Source organism: Pimephales promelas, chromosome 8, assembly GCF_988280905.1.
Source record: "Pimephales promelas chromosome 8, fPimPro1.hap1.1, whole genome shotgun sequence".
In the NCBI taxonomy this organism is placed as follows: Eukaryota; Metazoa; Chordata; class Actinopteri; order Cypriniformes; family Leuciscidae; genus Pimephales; species Pimephales promelas.
In genome coordinates, this window is record NC_142776.1 from 11,558,043 (window position 1) to 11,578,067 (window position 20,025).

A 20,025-nucleotide genomic window follows, 5' to 3' on the forward strand; every position below is an offset into this window, starting at 1 on the left:
AAGTGAAGGCAGTGAAATTGGCAGAGGCAACACAGCTCTTGGATCGTGGTGACCGAGACGCAACATTCTCCCAGGAGGGGCACTGAAAAAATGACTCCTGAATCCAACCTCTTGTACAGATAATTCACTGACCGCTGTGGGGCTGAGCAAAGAGTCGAGAAACAAGAATTCCCATGAGGCCCAAGCATGGCTAGGGCTTTGCACACCCAAGGTTCCGAGGTTATCTTGATTCATGTTTTGTCTACTCATACCTAATTTGGGATTTAGCAATTAATCCTGGGTATTTATAATCTGATGTTTCACACTTTACATTCTTAAACCCTCAGTTAAATTCCTTATTTGCACATTTGTGGTATCAGCAGCCATGCTCAGATAAATACAGCGTGCGGGTGATTTAAATAACTGGATTATTTTGAGCTTTTGTATTGGTAAGTAAAAATGTTGACACGTAAATCCTGATTGGTGTTTTAAAACACATACAGCTTATGTGACTGTATGAAGGCACATTTCATACATTTGGCACTGCAAAGCAGGGTGATTTTAACAAACATGTAAACAGAGGTCAATAAAGGTCAATTAAATAAAATACACCTATAAAATCTTATGTGTCAGAATCTAGCATGATACACAGCAAGAAAGATAATACAAATATATAATTTTGTAAAAGTCCTCTTAAAAGAAAGTGAAATATGAAAAAAAATATATACATGATTTACCTTTACCTCACATTTCTTATGGCAGGACAACTTGCACACTGCAGGGAAAGGAAAGAAAAAAAAATGCATTAAATGTGATCATAGAAGTATTGAATCCAAAGTTCAATATACAATCATTTACTCTTACTGTCCCAATTCACACTACAAAAGTGCTTTGTAAAGATAATCTGATCTGTGTTCTACAAGACAGGTGCAAATAGGCTATGGTTATTTGTACTATTTAATAGTACAAATATTCAGTTACTTCTATTTATACTTTATGTGAATGTCATGTCACTATTTGTATTTAATGCAAGCAAGGTGATATTTGGTGCTATGTATATTTGGTGCAAACAGCATTTACCACTATTTACACTGTAACACTATTTACAGTGAAAATAGCATGTCCCTTGCAAAAACATTTCTTTGCGGCTAACTTATGGGTACTTTGCGGCAAATCTGCAGCAACCTAAAAGCAGTGAGTTTCTCTGAGGTGAGGCCATTTTACTTCATAACAAATTATATAAATGACAAAAATATGAAAATAGCATGAACTTTATGTCAATAGATATGACTGAGGTTCTGGTAATGTGACAGTTCTTCAGATCTAGATGAATCATGTAAGTGATTTTTTTTTTCATTCAAAACAGCAAATTAGTTAAGTAAAATCTATCTATCTATCTCACTTGTGTGTCATATTTCATCTGTGTCCCTCTTTTCTCCCATACTTTATATTTACTTATGTACAGCTGTAAGTGAGGTTTTCAGTTCAATGACTGTAAATATGTTGCCTGCTGATGACGTTAGATGTGATTAGATGAATAGTCATGCTCATATTCTGTATCAGCTGTATATATATAGATTGTTTAGAAACTCATTTATTTACCAGTTGATCCTGAAAGAGAATGAAGCCTGCCCCTGATACTGAAGTCATTGGCAGTCTTAAAAACATGGCTTGTAACAACTCTTGAGAGGTTCCAGCATGAAGGCCCAGGCTTCACCATTCACAAACTCATGGAGGGACTTTAAGAATCATGTGATCTGTATGGCAAGACATCAACAGCATTTAAGTTAAAATTAATAAAGTCTGAGCAATGAAATGAATAACACATGCTTAATGTTCCATCACCCCATTATACAGTTTAGTTTCACTCTCTTTTTCAGTTCATTTTCAGATCATCTGAAAATGAAAGATGCAGATTTCAACAAAGAAGTGAACTTGTACCTGTAGGGGAGCAGTCATGCTTAATAGAATATGTGAATAAAAAACAAGTAAATGAATGAATTTATAGTGTTTAATGGCTGAGGTTATGATAATATTGTTGTTTTGTTGTTGTTGTTGTTGTTGTTTTTTTACATATTGATACAATGTAATATTGATTGTTTATCTTGGTTATTTAATATTATGTATTCAATTAGAGCTTACCATTCCTTTTAATTTGAATTATGTGTTATATGTTGAAGACCAATATGTTTAGAAGTATTGGACATAGTGTTGATTTTTTTGTAGTTGTATTTTGATGTATTGTCAAGAGATAATTGTTTTCTATATTTAAACCTTAAATGATATAAAAAAATACTTTGAATCTACACCAAAAAGTAGAAGCACTTGTACACTCATATTTACCATAGACTTGCCACAACTGTCTGCTGCAAAGTTGCTGCACACTGTTCGCCACAAAGCTCACATGTAAAAAATAAATAAAAAAATTGAATTTGTGGCAATGTTCACCATAAGTTTGCCACAGGAGTTTGTCAGAACACTATATTTTTGCAAGGGATAGCTTCTCAGTGAACATCCTGACTGAAACCTCAAGTCTCAAATCATTATATAAATGCCATCAAGAAAAAAAAGGAAAGACTGAGGAGGTCTCTAGAACAAAAAGATCAGGAACTTTACTGATTATGCAGTCAAAATTTTAAGAAAGGAATAGAAGATGGCTAGCATGGTAGGCAGCAAGATGCCATTTATCATCGAGTCAAATACATATTACTGATGCAGCAAGACAGAAATCATTTTTATTAGAATTCACACACAGAAGGATATACAGTATATGTTATGTAAAGATGGAAACTGCAAGTATGGAAACAAATCAACAGGAAATGCACAGAGAAAGAGGCTGGTCTGTGGAATATCCAACGACCACAGTGACCACAGGTTATTGTAAGAAACAGAGCAATAGAGACAGCCAACAAGAATATGAGGAATTTGCAGGCCCAAAATGCAGATACCAAGGGCCATGGAGATGCACAAACAGTGGTGTAACCTGGCCTAAGCAAGAAGGAAAGAGGGGGTCAAAGCAAAACATGCTACAGATGTCGGGCTTAGCTGCAGCAGCAGTAGTTGTGAGGGTGTCACTCATTAAGTAAAAATAAAATGACATAAATGTGTCAAAAAGACATACGAGGTCAAAAATGGAAGAGTTTAAAGGGGGAGCAGTGCACAAGACAGACAAACAAGGAAAAGTGCAAAGAGTAGGCTACATCACATACAGTACATGGGAAACAAAAAACAAAAAAAGACTCACAGATGAAGAGAGGAACATACATAAGTTGCTCACAACACAACTTTATAATTTTAAACCTATGATAATAGAGGCAATGAATAACCCAGAACCCATACCTATTCTAAAGCCTGACAATTCAGTGAGACTATGTTGGGACTACAAGTTGACCACAAGCACCTTCTGACTCTTGCTACAGTACTGCCAAGACTTCAAAGAGGAGAGCTATGACTGAAGCGAGAAGCATAATGGGAATGGAAATGTTCAAGGACACAAGGTGGACCCTGAAGAGCTGAAGGTTCTGCCAAAATTTCTTCACAGTTTTAATTACAAGTGCAAATGGAGTGTTGAACAAGAGAATACATTTGAACAGGCAAAATTATTTTTTCAGTCAGCAGAAGCCTTAGTCCATTATGACCCCCAAAGAGAGCAGTTTCATTCCTCCTGACCGTCAGAGGCAGTGATAAGCACTAGTGGATTATCACAGCACCAGCCAGATAGGTCAAGAGAATATAACAACAAACTCACGTCATGACAGTAACTTGGTGTACCCCAGTCTCTTTCGCTTTCTCGCTCATGATAGATCCTTTATTTGCGCTGCCTGCAGCTTAATGCTACGTTCACACCGGACGCGAATAGCGCGTCAGGCGCGAATGATTTCAATTTTAAGTCAATGCAAAGACGCGTTATGCGCGTAAAAAATTCCTGCGCGTCAAGTTCGGAGTTGTGGTCCTAGGCCCTAGCAGGCTGAGGTAGGCCTTTCATTAAACTATGTTTTTGGAGGTTTCCAGTGGAACATATAGCTGGGGCTACGACCGTAGGGAATCCTATCACTGACAGCCCAGTGTGACCTGAATTGCTGGTTCTGACAGTTGTCACTGCCAATGGGTATGCACTTCCCTTAGCATGGCGGCAAGGGTATATCGTTCCCCACAGTGTCATCGACGCAGTGCAAGTTCCGCTTTGAAAGGGAACGCCTTAGGTTACGACTGTAACCCATGTTCCCTGAGAACAGGGAATGAAACACTGCATTTCCTTGCCATGCCTCGGGGCCTGCCTACCAAACAGTCCCTTCAGATGAAAGGTGATTGTCATGTCTGCAAGGGGCCCTTTAATAGTTTCAGGTCACACGTTAATCCTTCACGCTAATGAGTCATGGGCTGTCTGCCAGTCAATGTGATTGCCATGATTTGATTGTGATTTTAGATGCCTGTCAGATGCCACTGATGAGTCCTGCTGACTTAAACATTCACACGCGTCTATGTATATGAACATGATACTATAAAAAAGCAAACACCTTGGAAATGACAGGTATGTTGGAAATGGAACAAAGGTGTCAAGTCTCTGTCTTTAGATCAGTGTGTTCAATAATGAGCTTTTTTGTCCTACGGTATCTTTGGATTGTGTTGTGTTGTAAATAAATCCAAACAATTAAAAAGCCATTATTTTAATCTCTCCACATTCTTTGTTCCATAGTTCCCTCACAGTCCCACCTGATAGGACAATTAGAGGAGGGTCTTTGTCTTCCCAGGTGTGAAATAGTTATGTGTCGTTCATGAACGATTTGTTCATTTTGAACGGATCTTTAACTAGATAGTGATTCGTTCATTTTGTATTAACCCCGCATGCGCATTGCAACATATGGGTTCTGAATCTGTACTGGAAACAGATGATTAACGTTAGTTCATCTCTGAATCTTCAGGTTCGGGGCGGGTCCGAGTCTTTCGTTCTTCCTTTCAGTCCCATAGAGGCTATTCTGTCAGTACCGGAAAGAGAAATGATTAGTTCATCTCTTGAGTCTCGAGTTCGGGTTCGGCCGGGTCCGAGTCTTTCGTTCTTCCTGTCAGTCCCATAGAGACTATGCTGTCAGTACCGGAAAGACAAATGATTAGTTCGTCTCTCGAGTCTTTGGGTTTGAGTCCTTCATTCTTTTGTCACATGAATTGTCACCGTATTGAATAGCCTACTAATTCCTACAAAACATTTTACAAACAAGCACATAGATAATGTAATATAATAGTAGTTAATTACTAATATATAATAAAACACACCACGGATGCACAATATAGAAAAGAGACGGACAGGGACAAAGTGGAACTTTTATTTTTTTACATAATGTTCATTGCACATATTTAGTATTTTAATGCCTAAATATAAAACAATATACATTCAGACGCAATCAATAACACGAATCTAATGTTGTATTTGATGCGAGATACCAGCAGTCACGTGACAATTGAACGAAGGACTCAAACCCGAAGACTAATTATTCTGAAATGATTGAACTAATCATTTCTCTTTCGTACTGACAGCATAGCCTCTATGGGACTGACAGGATGAACAAAAGACTCGCACCCGGCCGAACCCGAACTCGAGAGATGAACTAATCATTACTTTTTCTGGCCATCTTTTTTGGCTTTGGCTATAGCTGCATTACCCTATAGTTTATTTTTATTCCTTTTACAAATGTAGTCGTTTTCGTAAGTACTAGGTTTTCGTAAGTACTAGATGTGTTGGGATATTTAACATGCCATTTTAATTATATTATGCTGAAAAGAACGAAATGACTTGGAAAAAAAGATTTGTTCATTTTGCTGAACGAGACTCAAAGACTCAACTTCCCACTACTAATGTGAAATACATCAATATTCATGATGACAACTATCAACAATACTACGGCAAATGTAAAAATAAATAAATAAATAAAACTAGGTGAAGTTTTTCTAGGCCGATTCCGATTTTTCATTGAGTTCAACCATATATATATATCTTCATATGTCTTCAAAACATCTTCATCTGCATGTTACGGCGATCTCTGGCCGTTTCTCAATATGCCTTTTTGTCTGTACTTGTGTTCTTGTGGACTTGTAAAACGTCATCAGTCGTGGCCCAAGTACTGTCCCAATACACAAGTTTGCATTTAGGCAAGAACGGTTAAAAATCCCGGATGTGTTCTTGACACTCCCATTTTACCGAGGATGCATCGGTTGGTAACTTGTGTGAACTTGACGGCAGAAATATCCCATAATTCATTTCGGCATTCGCGGAAGGAGCGGGAAGCAGAGAGAGGAAGGTCAAAAGTTACCTGAATATTACCGAATATTACCGGCGTTTTTTCCCGCCGTTGGCTAATGATGTGCACAAACAAACAACAGAAGCAGAATTAAAATGAGACAGATGTTGCTTTATTGTTATGAATATACATTACATTGTAGTGTATGTATAGTAATCCCTTAGGTTTGGGTGATAAAGCCTGGCTGTAATAATTCTCTTTATGTTTGGGCACTGCAGACGGCGTCTGTACGGGGGTACTATTGCGCAATACCAGCAAGAACACATCGTCTCAAACTGTCAGCAGCGTTCTGTGTGCTCGTCACCTAGTGAGTTCGTTCTTCCAAGAACAACTAGCAAGAGCTTTCTTCCCAAGAATACAAGTCCGTTCTTTGCATTCTTGGTTTTAAGAAACGGCCTCTGTTAGCTTTGTTCCTGGAATGTCACATGATTATGGCACTTCTTCGTCTGTTCCATATATGGAATATTCCAGACTGAATCTCATGAAATGGCATATGTATGACACGCCAATTCATATTTACATTTTTACATTCATCAACATCTTGTGTCTGATTTACAAATGCTGTGGGCGCACCGCTTCACCATCTTGCTTGGAGTCAATGTTTGATGAACCAGCTCACATAGTAACAGTTGCTATGATGTGTGATTGGACAATGACCGTTTTGGGAGAGGGGCCGTCGATAGGCTAATTGGCAGCTACTGGTCACCTGAGGAGTCCTTGTAACATATCAATTTTCTGGAACTGAGGTGGACACCAAACCCTCAGCCTGCAAACAGATCTTTTGTTTCTCCGGGCCAATGGCTTCTAGAACTAGTATAAACCATTACAGCTGAGGGGCCACGTACAAAGGGCATGCAGGAACAGAGGCCTAGCGCCCTCTGTCTGCATTGGAATCCAGTGGCTTGAGTTGCGTACATTTCACCTCTCTTTAAAGACACCGCTGGAGAAACAAAAGGTCTGTTTTAGGGCTGAGGGTTTGGTGGCCGGCCAGGGTGATTGTTACATGGGGTGTGCCGCTCTGCCAAGGCCACCTAGGGATCCAGCCGAAGCCAGTGCTGAAGCGATCTTCATATGGAGCTGCATCTGCCATACATGCCCCAGGAGCCTCTGAATAAGTTTCAGTGGGACTCTCTCACTTCTTTAACCTTTTGGGTTCTAAGGTGTTTTTGGGGTCCTTGAGATGTTTTCAAATGCCCTGACATTTGTGCTTTTTTCAGTTGCTTATTAACATATTAATGGTAAAGGTGAAATTACACTCTATTTTGCACCAAGAGGGCTACCATAATATGTGAGCAACATGTATGTACATGTTTGTATTTTTGAGAGAATATTGTTTATATTGACACAGGCTCCTCTCAGAGATTGGAGAACCTGGCAAATGTGTTGGGTGTCACACAGGCTGCAGCTCTGCAGATGTCAATTAGCGAGGTGCCATGAGGTATAGCCCAAGAGGATGCCACACTCCAAAGCAATGACGTCTACTATCCATTGAGAAAGCTTTTGCTTCCCACCATAACAGACAAAGAGCTGGTCTGAGGTCCTGAAACACTGTGTTATTTCTACATAGGCGCTGAGAGCACATACTGGACAGAGCAGTGCCAAGGCTGGGTCTGCCTCCTCCAGGGGCAGTGCTTGTAGGTTCACCACCTGGTCCCGGAAGGGAGTGGTGGGAACCTTGGGCACATATCCAGGCCAGGGTCTCAGGATCACATGAGAGTAAGCCGGCACGGATTCCAGGTGTGCTTCGTCAACGGAGAATGCGTGCAGGTCCCCTACCCACTTGATGGACGCCAATGCAACCAGGAGCCCTGTTTTTTTTATTAAAATGAACTTAAGCTCCACTGATTGCAAAGACTCAAGGGGAGCACTCTGCAGGGCAGTTAGAACCACTGAGAGGTCCCAAGAGGGAACGAGAGGAGGTTGAGGAGGTTTCCTCACTCCCCTCAGGAACCTGACGATCAGGTCGTGCTTCCCAACAGACTTACCTTCTACCAGGATGTGTCATGGTGTGTAGCAATAGCAGCAATGGATACTTTGAGGGTGAAGGGAGACAGCCTTCGCTCCAACCAATCTTGAAGGAAGTAATTCTCGGTCAGGGAATAATATAGTGAGCAATGGGTCGAGTCATAAGAGGCAAACAGATATATCCCAGAACTGGTCCAAAACCAGCTGAACCGCCAGGGGATGGAGTCACCATTCAGGGAGGGGTGAAACCGTGGGAGCTCTTAGGCTACACAGTTCAGGGCTCCAGGAATAATGTCTCGAAGCGCTTCTGACTCCATAAAGAGGTGGCGGGCGAGTTGTGACATACGGCAGGAGCACAGACCACCTTGATGTTAGATGTATGATATTGTGTAATCTGTATTGTGAAAAGCGCTATATAAATAAATGTGACATGTATAATATTGACACGGTAATGTCAGAGTGGGCTAGTACACGTTGACCTTGAGCAATGCAAGAGCAGTGTCTGGAGGGACAGTCTCGATCGTACCCTTCGCCAGTAGGGTAGCAACCTCCGCTCTCATAATAGGGGAATAGCCACCGATTATAGAGGAGAGGACTCCCCTGAAGCAGGGAGGAGACCGTGCAAACTGAATCGCATAGCCGAGCCGATGGTTCGTACGACCCAGCGGAACAGATTAGGAAACTCTAGCCAGGCTTACAAGAACTGTGCCAACGGAGTCAAGCAAACCACAGACATCCCCTCGGTCATGCAGTGAAGCGAAATGACCTGCCCGGACGTGGACGGCATAGCAGCTCCGTGTGGGGGCACGGTCATCATCCGTGCCCTGACAGAGGAGGCCAGGGAAGGACCAGTATTCCACGGGGGCCTGCTCTGCCAGGGTTCTGGGGACAGAGGGGGATGAGAGCAGTATGATCCGGGGACAGCGCACACTGTCAACCGACTCTGAAACAGAGGAGGACACACGTGCGCAGGAGATGCCCTCAGAAATTAACAGATTGGGAAAGTTTTTTTACAAAGAAGAGTGGGAAAATATTCCCAAGCCAAGATTCCAATTTATCTTTGTTTCATTTATTACATAATTATATAAAAAAAAAATCCAGCTTTTTTAACAGGGGTGTGTAGACTTTTTATTTACCTTGTACTCCACCCCCAAAACAAATCGCAATGAAACCTTGATCCTAAAACCCCAATATGAACCACTAGCATGCACCATGTAAAATTAAACATATTTCAGTCATGACAACTCTCAGGATAAACCTTTAGCATGTTATTATGTATATGACAAGTAGTTGGTCACAGTGGATCTGCTTATGCTGCTGATGCATTGCAAGTACAAAGCTGTGCAACTGCTAATACATACACAGACATGCTGCAGTGAGCAAGTTGACATGCTGCTGTGGTTGCACAAATATGCACTTCAACATAAAACACAACCCCCCACCATCACCACTCTTATCAACATGCATATACTTTATAGTGTCCTTAAAAAGACCTCTTGCAACCATTTGATCAAATTGTTTTTTATTTTATTTTATTATATTAGTAGTTTATCACGAGTTTACCATAAAATGACCTTAAGTGAGACTATTTAAATTTGGTGTTACTACTGAAGAAAATAAAATGGTAAATGGACTGCATTTATATAGCGCTTTCACAGACCCAATGGCCACCAAAGAGCTTTACATTTGTCTCACATTCGCCTCACATTCACCCATTCACTTACTCATTCATACACCGATGGCGGTGTCAGCCATGCAAGGCACCATCCAGCTCATCCGATGATAAACTGTACCCTGCCACTGTAGAAATACACTGTTTGCAATATTTTATACACAATTCAGCCATGGTTCTTCATGGTTATTGTAGGGGAGAAATTGTCCAATAAAGGGGATCACCAAAAGAAAGTGTACTGTATTTGGCTTGTTATGTGATCATGATGTCAGCTCCTGAGGTGACCTGCTCCATATAAAATAAAATGACTTTCATTAGGCTGATTAATTATGTGACTAGGGGAGCGCGGGGCACAACCTAACGTGGGGTTAAATGTAACATGGACGTTTTACATAGTTCATCAGGATCAAGCAGGCTGTCTTTCTGCTCTTTTTCTCTCACTGCCAGAAGACGGCCCTCCCACTAAATTATATTTAGTGAAGATACTGGACAAAGAGTGTTTTGACACCATGCAAGTAAATTTTTTCATCATAGATTTTTTTCGGTTTCTGAGTTGGGTATATACGTTTCCAAATCTAACTTTATATTGCCTTAATCACTGTCTTGTTGGCTCAAACATAGCACCGTTTTAAACATGTCAGCAATTCCTAGCGACTGTTAGCTAGGCTTAAAAATATGTAATATACAGCGGGGTTAGTTGTAACACAGTGTTACAACTAAGCCGCCAAGTGTATAATGATAATCAAATGAAAAAGGAGCCACACAACTTTTCAGGTTTGAGTATACATTTAACTTTGTTGGACTTTCACAAACAATGTTGGAATTTAAAAATGTTTCAAATGTAGTGTACTATGAATGATAACTTGTTTATTTATTAAAAATATGGCCTGTTTTTAAAGCAATAAACCCTTTATTTTTTATTTTAAGCTCATTTGTATTATTATGACTATTATTATTATTATTATTATTAATAACAATAATAATAATTGTACATGCAGCTTCCACACACAAATATAATTTAATTGCAATTACAATATTTTACAATTTTATTTATTATTATTTATTGCAAAACTGTGCAACCCTTTTCTATGTCTCTATCCATGATATTGATCCACAATAGAAGGATGATTGCATGAGGGATGGATGTATGGATATCTGTCTATACAGATGCACAAACAATATTAAACTATTCAAATAAAATAGTACTGAATTATGTGTGTTAGACACAAGTGCTACAACTAAACCTTCTGTCTGTTACAATTAACCCCGCATATGGGGTAAGTTGTAACATTTGCACTTCTGTCACTTTCAGTGCAACTGTACGAAAATGGTAGGTCCTAGAAAAAAACTTTTTAAGTGTTCATTTGTAGTAGAGATGTGTATGTTGCTTGTGTAAAAAAATATTAATCTAACCTAATTATTTTTAATTAATTGAGCCAAAACCAAAATGTGTTAGGTTGTGCCCCACTCTCCCCTACACTCATTTGAGTGTACTTGATTTAAAAATAATAATAATAATAATAATAATAATAAAGTGTTAGAGTTAGTACACATATTTAATGATACACAGAAATGACTTTGTCTCTAAAACACTTTCCTCACTGCCTGTCTAAAACTACACTGATATCAGTAAGTACATTTAAATACACAATAATACGAGTTTTGAAACTGTTTTTCATGATAAATTGCAGGCATGTATGGCACACATGCACACAGTAAAGGTAATTGGCAGAAATGGGAATTATTGCTCACACTAATAAATAAATAACAAGACTTCAATAGATTTCCACGACGCATGCACGAAAATTGCGATCTCCTTCAACTACTTCAGTTCAATTCTCGCGCATGCGTCGTGGAAATCTAAGGAAGTCTCGTTTCAGGCCAACAAGGAAGAAAAGGAATAGTCTAATAAAGTCGTTATTTTTGTTTGTTTTTTTGCACAAAAAGTATTCTCGTCCCTTGATAAACTTATAGTTGAGCCACTGTAGTCACATGGAATATTTAAACATTTTCTTCATTGACTTTCTGGGCCGTCAAGTGTCTTTCCCTTAGGAGCCTGTGTGGTAGTTATACAGCTCTCAAATTTAATCAAAAATATCTTCATTTGTGTTCCGAAGATGAACAAAGGTCTTACGGGGTTGGTACAGCATGCGGGTGAGTAATTAATGACTTAATTTTCATTTTTGGGTGAACTAACCCTTTAAAGTCAATTAAATGGAAGTAGTGAAACGGTTTCTCAAACTAGAAAAAATCTTGGGCGGGACTTAATTTTGTCCTACGGGAATTGATTGGATTGTTGTTGATTGCCATTGCTTTGCAATCTCATGTGATTGCCAAGGTTGTCCCATCCTTGCGCCAAAAGACACTTCATCAGAGATGTCGCTGGTGGGAGGGGACTTTTATTTTGATTAAAGATTAGGAGGGCATACAATTGGTCAATTTAGATTCTATGGTGACTTTAAGAAATGCTGCATTTGGCATCCAGATTTCAAAATATGCAATATTAATTTTGCCGTTGATAGGGCTGTCATTGAAACTCAGGGTTCCATCTCCTCCAAATGACAGTTGGTGTGAACGAAGCATAAGTTTGTTGTTTTGGTTCAGGAGGAACTGTAAAAGGTGACTGACATCTGTCTAGTGACGAACTCTGCATAGCATGAAACGTGCTGATGACGCGTGATATCTGCAGGGTGCATGCGTGAAGGTATGAAAATACAGGGAAAAGGGAAAGGGAAAATACAGGGAAAGTCCATGTGGAAGTGACCATCTCTATACCCTACTAACTCTTAAGACCAAAGCCCTTAAAATGGAGGGAGTATGACACTTGTATGTCATAATGAAGCCACTTAATGCTCTTGTTGTACTCACATGGAATGTTAGTACAACAATGCTACGCAGTGACAAAAGGAATATGTTATTATTGGTGTTAATATGAAACAAATAAATGTAAATTTATAATTCAGTTTTTAAAATATGCTTTCAAGGTCCCCTGACATGGGGTTATTTTATTATTTTATAATGTTTCCTCGGTAGTGTTAGTATATTTTTTAGATTAAAAATAGTCATAATTTAGTAATAAAGGGCATTTTTCCTAGCCTGATTTTTGCCTCTGATTTGAACATTCTGTTTGAAGGGGCGTTTCTGCTGTGGGATTCAGTGTAACCACAGTTCTATCGCGCCTCTCTCTCTTTCTCTCTCTCTCTCTCGCACGCACGCACGCATGCACACACATACACACACACTGCAATCTTGACATCGCAGCCTGTTCATTATGCGGTCACACAAAACACGAACAGAGTGCCACATTCGCGTCTAGTTTGACGCAAAGTGAGGATGCGCGTATAAAGCCAACATTTGAAGTGAACGCGCGTTCAGAGCTAGCCGATGGTACAGATTATGTGTCCCTAAAGAACGCGAGTATCTAACAGTAGTTCCGCATTACATAAATTAATATGCACGCGAGTTTTATTTATTTTTGTACCGTGTATTCTCCGTGTAAATTCGTGCATCGAACCGTGATGCCCGTACCGTTTCGGTTCAATACGAATACATGTACCGTTCCACACCTAGTTTCTCGATGATTTCCAGAAACAGTCAGACTCACCAGAATAGTAGCCCGGTGAACCCTCTCAAGGAGGCTGCCAGACGTGAACTCTTCTAAATCAACTAAGGGAATGCCCTGTTCAAGGGCCCAGGCCTCATCAATAAAACTACCCTCGGCTCCCAAGTAAATTAGGGCTTGACAGGAAACAGAGGAGCATGGCCAGTGGAGAGTAGTGGAAAAAGTAGTGTGGGTTCTGAGCGGAGGGTCAAGAGCAGTGGCGCTCGGAGAGGAGATGAGATGCCTCAATTCCGTGAGCGGAGCGGTCAAAAACTCAAATCATCTCCTCCTTATACAGCGAATACCGGTCCAAGCGGTCCGACTTGGCGTTCCAAACGACCGTACCCCACTTGCGTGCCCTCCCGGTGAGCAGAGAGACAATATAGGTGATGTGTTTTTGATCCTGGGAGTAAGTGACAGGATGCAGAGAAAAAACACCTCACACTGAGTCAGAAAGGGGCGACATTCAGATGGCTCACCGGCAAAGCAGGGCGTGTTGTTTACCCTGGGCTTATGAACCTCCTGTTGTCTAGATGGAGGGTCGCGACGGAGATGAGTAACTGCTCAGAGAGGTCAGTAATTCGAGCTGCCAAGGTATCCACGGCGTGTCTGGTAGCGGACAGTTCCTCCTTGTGACAGCCCAGCATGGCTCCCTGAATCTCTAGCGCAGTCTGGACTGGGTTCTCCAATGCTGGGTCTATAATGGCCAGATTATTCTGTCAAGGATGTCTGAAGGAAGGACCCAAGGGCGTAAGCAGATTAATAGTCTCTTTAATATAACCAAGGAATGCGCCGCGTTGGGCTAACAACAGAAAGTCTCTTAAACAAAACAGTAGAAATGACACCCGGGCTGGGCTGGCTGGTCCCGGAGAGACAACGGAGAAAGCAGATGAGGAACAGAAACAGCGGTCAGAAACACAGGTGAGAAACCCGTCTCTCTTCTTCAACTGGGCAGACTTTAGCATATGAACAGTAAGAGTTACCGACAGGACAGGACTCACCAAACAGGACAGGACTCACCAAACAGGACGGGACTTAGTTAAACAGAAGAACTATCCGACATGAATGTAACCATCTACAATAATCTGGCAAAGGAGAGTTGGGAGATAGGCCGAGAAATAGAAAGACAAATTAGAGATAAAGAGGTAGCAGGTGAGGAGGAGATGAGTGCAATAGCGATAATTGACGAGACGGCTGGTAGAAAATGAAGAGTAATACTAAGTGGGCGTGTCAGCACAGAGAAAGGGTGAATGAAGATGACAATGTGTGACCAAAAGGGGGAGACAGAGGAAGGAGAATACCAGGATCATGACATCATTGACTAATGGCAGCGATATTTGCTCGCTTTCTGTATAAAATTTATATTTTTCATATTGCTAACCTACAAATCAAAAGGCGCTTTTCCACTGCATAGTACGGTACGGTTCGGTTCGCTACGTCTCACTTGTGGTGCTTTTCCACTGCATGGTACGGTACAGTACGGTTCGCTTCAGGCCGCTTTAAATGGTACCTGGTCTGTTGAGGTTCCAAGCGTACCGTACCGGTATTAAAATGTGACGTGAAACACTGCAGATCACTGATTGGTCAGACAGAATCGTCATTCCCTGCGTCACTACTAGCTTCATTGGATTTGCGACACGAGACACGAGACACTTTTTTAGCAGTATTTTTGTTTTGCTGCAATCAGCCTCATTTTAAACACATTTTTCCGTCTAGCAGTTAAAAACAACCACATACCGAGAATCAGGAACACCATCCCCTCGATAGTCTCCATTGTCCCTGTGTTGTGGGTTTGAAAATGTGGCGCTTTTAAGATGATGTCATGGCAGTAGAGGCGCGCGCAAATAACGATCAGTCCCACACACTTTGAAGGGGTACTACTGCGGTGGAAACGAAAAGCGATCCGAACTGTTCCGCGCCGAGTCGAAGCGTACTGAGCCGAACCGTACCGTACTATGCAGTGGAAAAGCGCCAAAAGTGTCTGGACTGACAACCTATGTAAATGCACGATTGAATCCAATTGACAGTGATAAACATAGCAATGGGCAAAACAAATATTCTGTGCATCAATTATTGGTGTAAATGCAAAATAATTGACTTTTTCTATGTAATGTGTTCCGTTGTTGTTCTTTTTAAATCAGTCAGTTAGTGAGTTTTTACATATAAATTAACAGATTTTTAAATATAAGACAGTTCTAAGCACTTTGTTATGAATTGTCCTGACAGTGTTTATTTTTTTTTATTTCATGAATAAATAGGATAAGTTAATATTACAAACTTTTTTTTTTTTTTGCAATTATTTTGATTTATTGTCAGTACTGGGCTCACAGTTCACATGGGTAGGGTACTTTTTATTGTGTTTGTGTGGATGACTGTGGTCGTCCATCACCACCGAAGATCATGTTTGACCCAGGGAAAAACCTGATAGAGCTTTAGTCTATCTTAAACACAACCAAATTGTACATGCTTTCCATTACTTGTTGCCTTTAACAACATCATAATAGTGCTCCATTAAGTGTTCTTTACAAAGGAAATTAATTAATGCTGAACTTACTTAAAGCTACACTGTGTAACTCTTTTAGTTTATTCTTAGCTAAAAACACTTAGTTCTTTCAAAAATATATGTGCTCATTAATGTATATTTACTTCGTTCAAGTAATAAAGTATTCGTGAGTGTATAATATGCCATTGAAAATATATACGGGTAAGGGGTTCTAATGTCGGTCGCCATGCTGCCCCTCCATCTTGAATGTACATTAGCCAAAGAGGGACATACATGTTAATTCAGGCTTTGCCTTTCGCGTTTACGTTTGAGTTAACACTCATGGACTAGGTCGAACTGGAAGCCATGTTAATCTTGGACTACATTGGCCACCGTAGGAGTTAAAACGAAATCGGAATTGAGAGGAACAGAAACTAATATTCACTGGATGGTCATATACATTTTCACCGCTAGATGGGGGTAAAAATCACACAGTGTAGCTTTAAACTGGACAATATCTTTCTATAGATCTGCTGTAAAACAATCTTTGTTACCTTCATTTTCTGTTATCACTGTAAAGCTACTGAAACCATCTGTATTGTAAAGAGCACCTTACAAATGAAGGTGACTTGACTTGATTTTGTATAAATCGTCAAAAGATAGGAAAACTAAAGGGCATTCACAAAAAGTGATACTATTGTCTGTTTAATGTACCATTTTGATGGAAAGAGAGAAATAAACGTCAATTAGTACGAAAAAAAAGAGTAAACAGGTAAGGGCAGTGTGATGTTTGAAGGAACAAAAGAGTAACGGATGGCTAGTGAGTTTGTCAAGCTCTGTGGTGTTTTTTTTTTTTTTTTTTTTTACTATATGTTAAATCAGCAGGCTAATTTTAACAGCCTTGCTGCTGCCAAAATATATTTCTTAAATGTGTATGCTATATGAAAAGATATAACTAGATTTAATAATAATATGGATGTTCTGTTTTTTCACATTTTTACAACACATATTTTGTATCAAAAACACAAATTCAGTAACCATACTTGGACAAAATAATGAACACAGATCTTTTGACGAGCTATCCAAGGATAGTCTGGTGCTGAATCATAGTATGTCACCATCATAATAATATAGAATATGTTGTAATAGCAGTACTGACCTTTGCAAACTAGGCCCTCCTTCGTCAAAGCCTGCTTGCATACTGCACAACTCTTTGCCTTTTTGAAGGTCTTAGCCTTGAAGGTGTGGGAATGGACATCCTCAAAGTCTTCTGGCTAGAGAGAGAGAGAGAGATAGAGAGAGAGAGAGAGAGAGAGAGAGAGAGAGAGAGAGAGAGAGAGAGAGAGAGAGAGAGAGAGAGAGAGAGAGAGAGAGAGAGAGAGAGAGAGAGAGAACAAGGTTCATCAGAGTAATTACATTTTTAGACCATATATCTCTTTTTTATGGTAGTGATATTTTTGAGCCTCACACAAATGTCACAGCTAATTTTAAGTGATGGCAGGTCCTGTACAGTTTTATTGATTGAATGACAGAAAGGATGTCAACATTACAGTTACACACACAAACACACAACACATGTATTAAGTCACTGTACCCAAAAGCCATTTGGTCAAGGTAATGAAAAGTATGATCCTCAGCATTTTCAACTGTACTATCTCCCTAAATCTTACTGCCTTTTTGTCACACATTGACAAGACCATTCAAGCTCAGGACAGCAAAGCCTGGCATCAGTGACCTTGGCTGTAGAAAGCCAGAGAGAAGGGTGGACAATCATTGGACATTTATTAAAACAATTCTATTAAACCACCATTACCGTAAGTGCAGCATTCACTCCGAATGGGAATGGTTTGTGTTTAACAGTGACCTTGACGAGAGGCACGCGCATTTATATGCATCAAGACTTCACATCCAAAAAAAAATAAAAAAAAAAATATATATATATATATATATATATCAATCATAATATTTAGAGTCTCATAAATAAAAAAAGGTCATTAACAGGTCGTTATTGCAAACAAGTAGTTATTGCAAACAAGTAAAGTTGTTTTGATTGATACTATGAAGCAGCTTTGATACAATCTGTATTGTGAAAAGCACTATATAAATATATTTGACTTGACTTGAGTTGACAAGTAGTTATATGCAAACAAGTAGCTATTATGGGACACCTCCAAAACATAGTGAATCATTGCTTCCAGATGATTTAACAAATTAAAAATTAGCACTTTCTATGAAGAATGTATTTTTGATGGATTATAATTCATGCATAATGCTTACAAAACAACCTTATGTTGTACCATCTGATAAATAATTACGACAATGTAAAGTTTTAGCTCCAAAGAAGACAAAGATGTCCAAGAAGTACAAATAACAATTGTATTTATTAAATAAAACAAACTAGAGAAGAACAAACATAACAGCGTATCATACATAACATAGTTGTGACATAACGCCCCCTCCGGGAAGATGTGACCTTGCGCCGCAAGAGATGATACAAGGGAGGGATGTTGGGGGCTATAGGCCGTGTGTCCACCAAAGCGTTTTTCAATTATTTTCAATGGGAGCACAGCGGGGTTTTTTTTTTGGTTTGTTTGTTTTTTCACACTGAAGTGCTGAGCACCCAACGTTTTGTATGGTTTGTAAAATATTCAACTTTGGATAAAACACACCGCTCATCATTGTCACTTTTTACCCACCCGTCCAATCACAGTGGAGGAGGGGCGGGACTAAAGCACACTAACCAACTGTCACAACATTCTTTCTGTAAAACGACATCAACCAACAGAGCTAACCGAACAAAATGGATGAAAAATACATTTTTATTATGAAACAAATTATCTGCGAAATCAGTTACAAGTAAACTGTGCTGTGGATATTCTGTATCATAGCAACGAAACGTCTCAACGGAAAAGCACGGCGTCTTCAGCAGAGCATCTGCCGTTTTCAACTGGGTAAAAATGCTTTGGTGGACACGCGACCTTAGAGGTGGATGAGGAGCAGGTGAAGGCCTGTAAGAGGGCAGACATACAGGCAGGAGAGACCAGGGTGGCGATAATGGAGGTAGCATCCATGGTGGAAATGATGGAAGGAGTGGTCAGTTGTTAGTGACCCAGAGGACAGCTAGGATGAAAGCCCATGGCGGAATCGATGGAGGGAGGAGCCATGATAGTGACTTTGTAGGTGACATCCACTGTACGACCAAGGTCGCAACCGCTACTATCTTATCAATTTGGGAACGCACCTGTCCGTGACCCAAGTGGAAGCCCAGATACCTTACTTCCACACGTCCAATCGCACACTTCTTTGGGTTGACCATAAGCCCAGCCCTTTTCAGCGTCTTCAGGACAGCACGCAAATGTTGCATATGATGCTACCAGTCGTTACTATAGATGATAATATCATCCAAGCAGGCAGCGGCATGCAACATGCGGTCTGAGAATTTTGTCCATCAGACGCTGAAAAGACGCAGGAGTCCCGAACAAGCCGAAAGGAAGGGTGACAAATTGGTCCAAAAATCCAAACAGCGTTGTGAAAGCTGTCTTTTCTTTAGACATGGGAGACAAGGGGATCTGCCAATATCCCTTTGTTAAGTCCAGTGTCGAATAAAAACTAGCAGAACCCAGGCGATCAAGCAATTTGTCAATACTTGGCATTGGATAAGCATCAAACTTAGACAGCGCATTCACCTTTCTATAGTTCACACAGAAACCTATTAAGCCATCGGTTTTAGGAACCAAAACTATCGGGCTCGCCCAGTTGCTGCTGGACTCTTCTATTACCCCCATGTCCAGCATTGCCTCTAATTCGTTCTGAAGTACCTTTTTTGTGTGTTCAGCGCACTCTGTGATGATACTGTAGTTCTCTCCAGAGCACTCCCTTCCCCTGCAGCAGAACCCAGAGGTCCCGGCTCAGCATCTCTCACCTGAACCACCACTGTCTTTCCCTTACTTTTCTTTTCCCAAGAGGCAGCCGCACACAAAGATCCAAATAATTCACTAAAAGCCGGACAATTCGTTCCCAAAATTAGCGGATG

General features: G+C 40.3%; 1 protein-coding gene across 15 annotated transcripts in view; it reads right to left on the reverse strand.

Moving 5' to 3' along the window:
• Positions 1 to 20,025, reverse strand: part of tns1a (tensin 1a) — a 138,701-nt gene that overhangs the window by 74,170 nt on the left and 44,506 nt on the right. For 9 of the 15 annotated variants that reach the window (XM_089133941.1, XM_089133938.1, XM_089133933.1 and 6 more), the window contains 2 exons: positions 17,152 to 17,266; positions 717 to 754 (listed from right to left, as the gene is read on the reverse strand). In XM_089133941.1, coding sequence (XP_088990067.1) covers positions 717 to 754; positions 17,152 to 17,266 — 153 coding nt within the window. Of the gene's footprint in view, positions 1 to 716; positions 755 to 1,581; positions 1,722 to 17,151; positions 17,267 to 20,025 lie in introns of those variants that run through there. The other 6 variants (XM_089133937.1, XM_089133936.1, XM_089133939.1 and 3 more) reach the window with 3 other exon arrangements.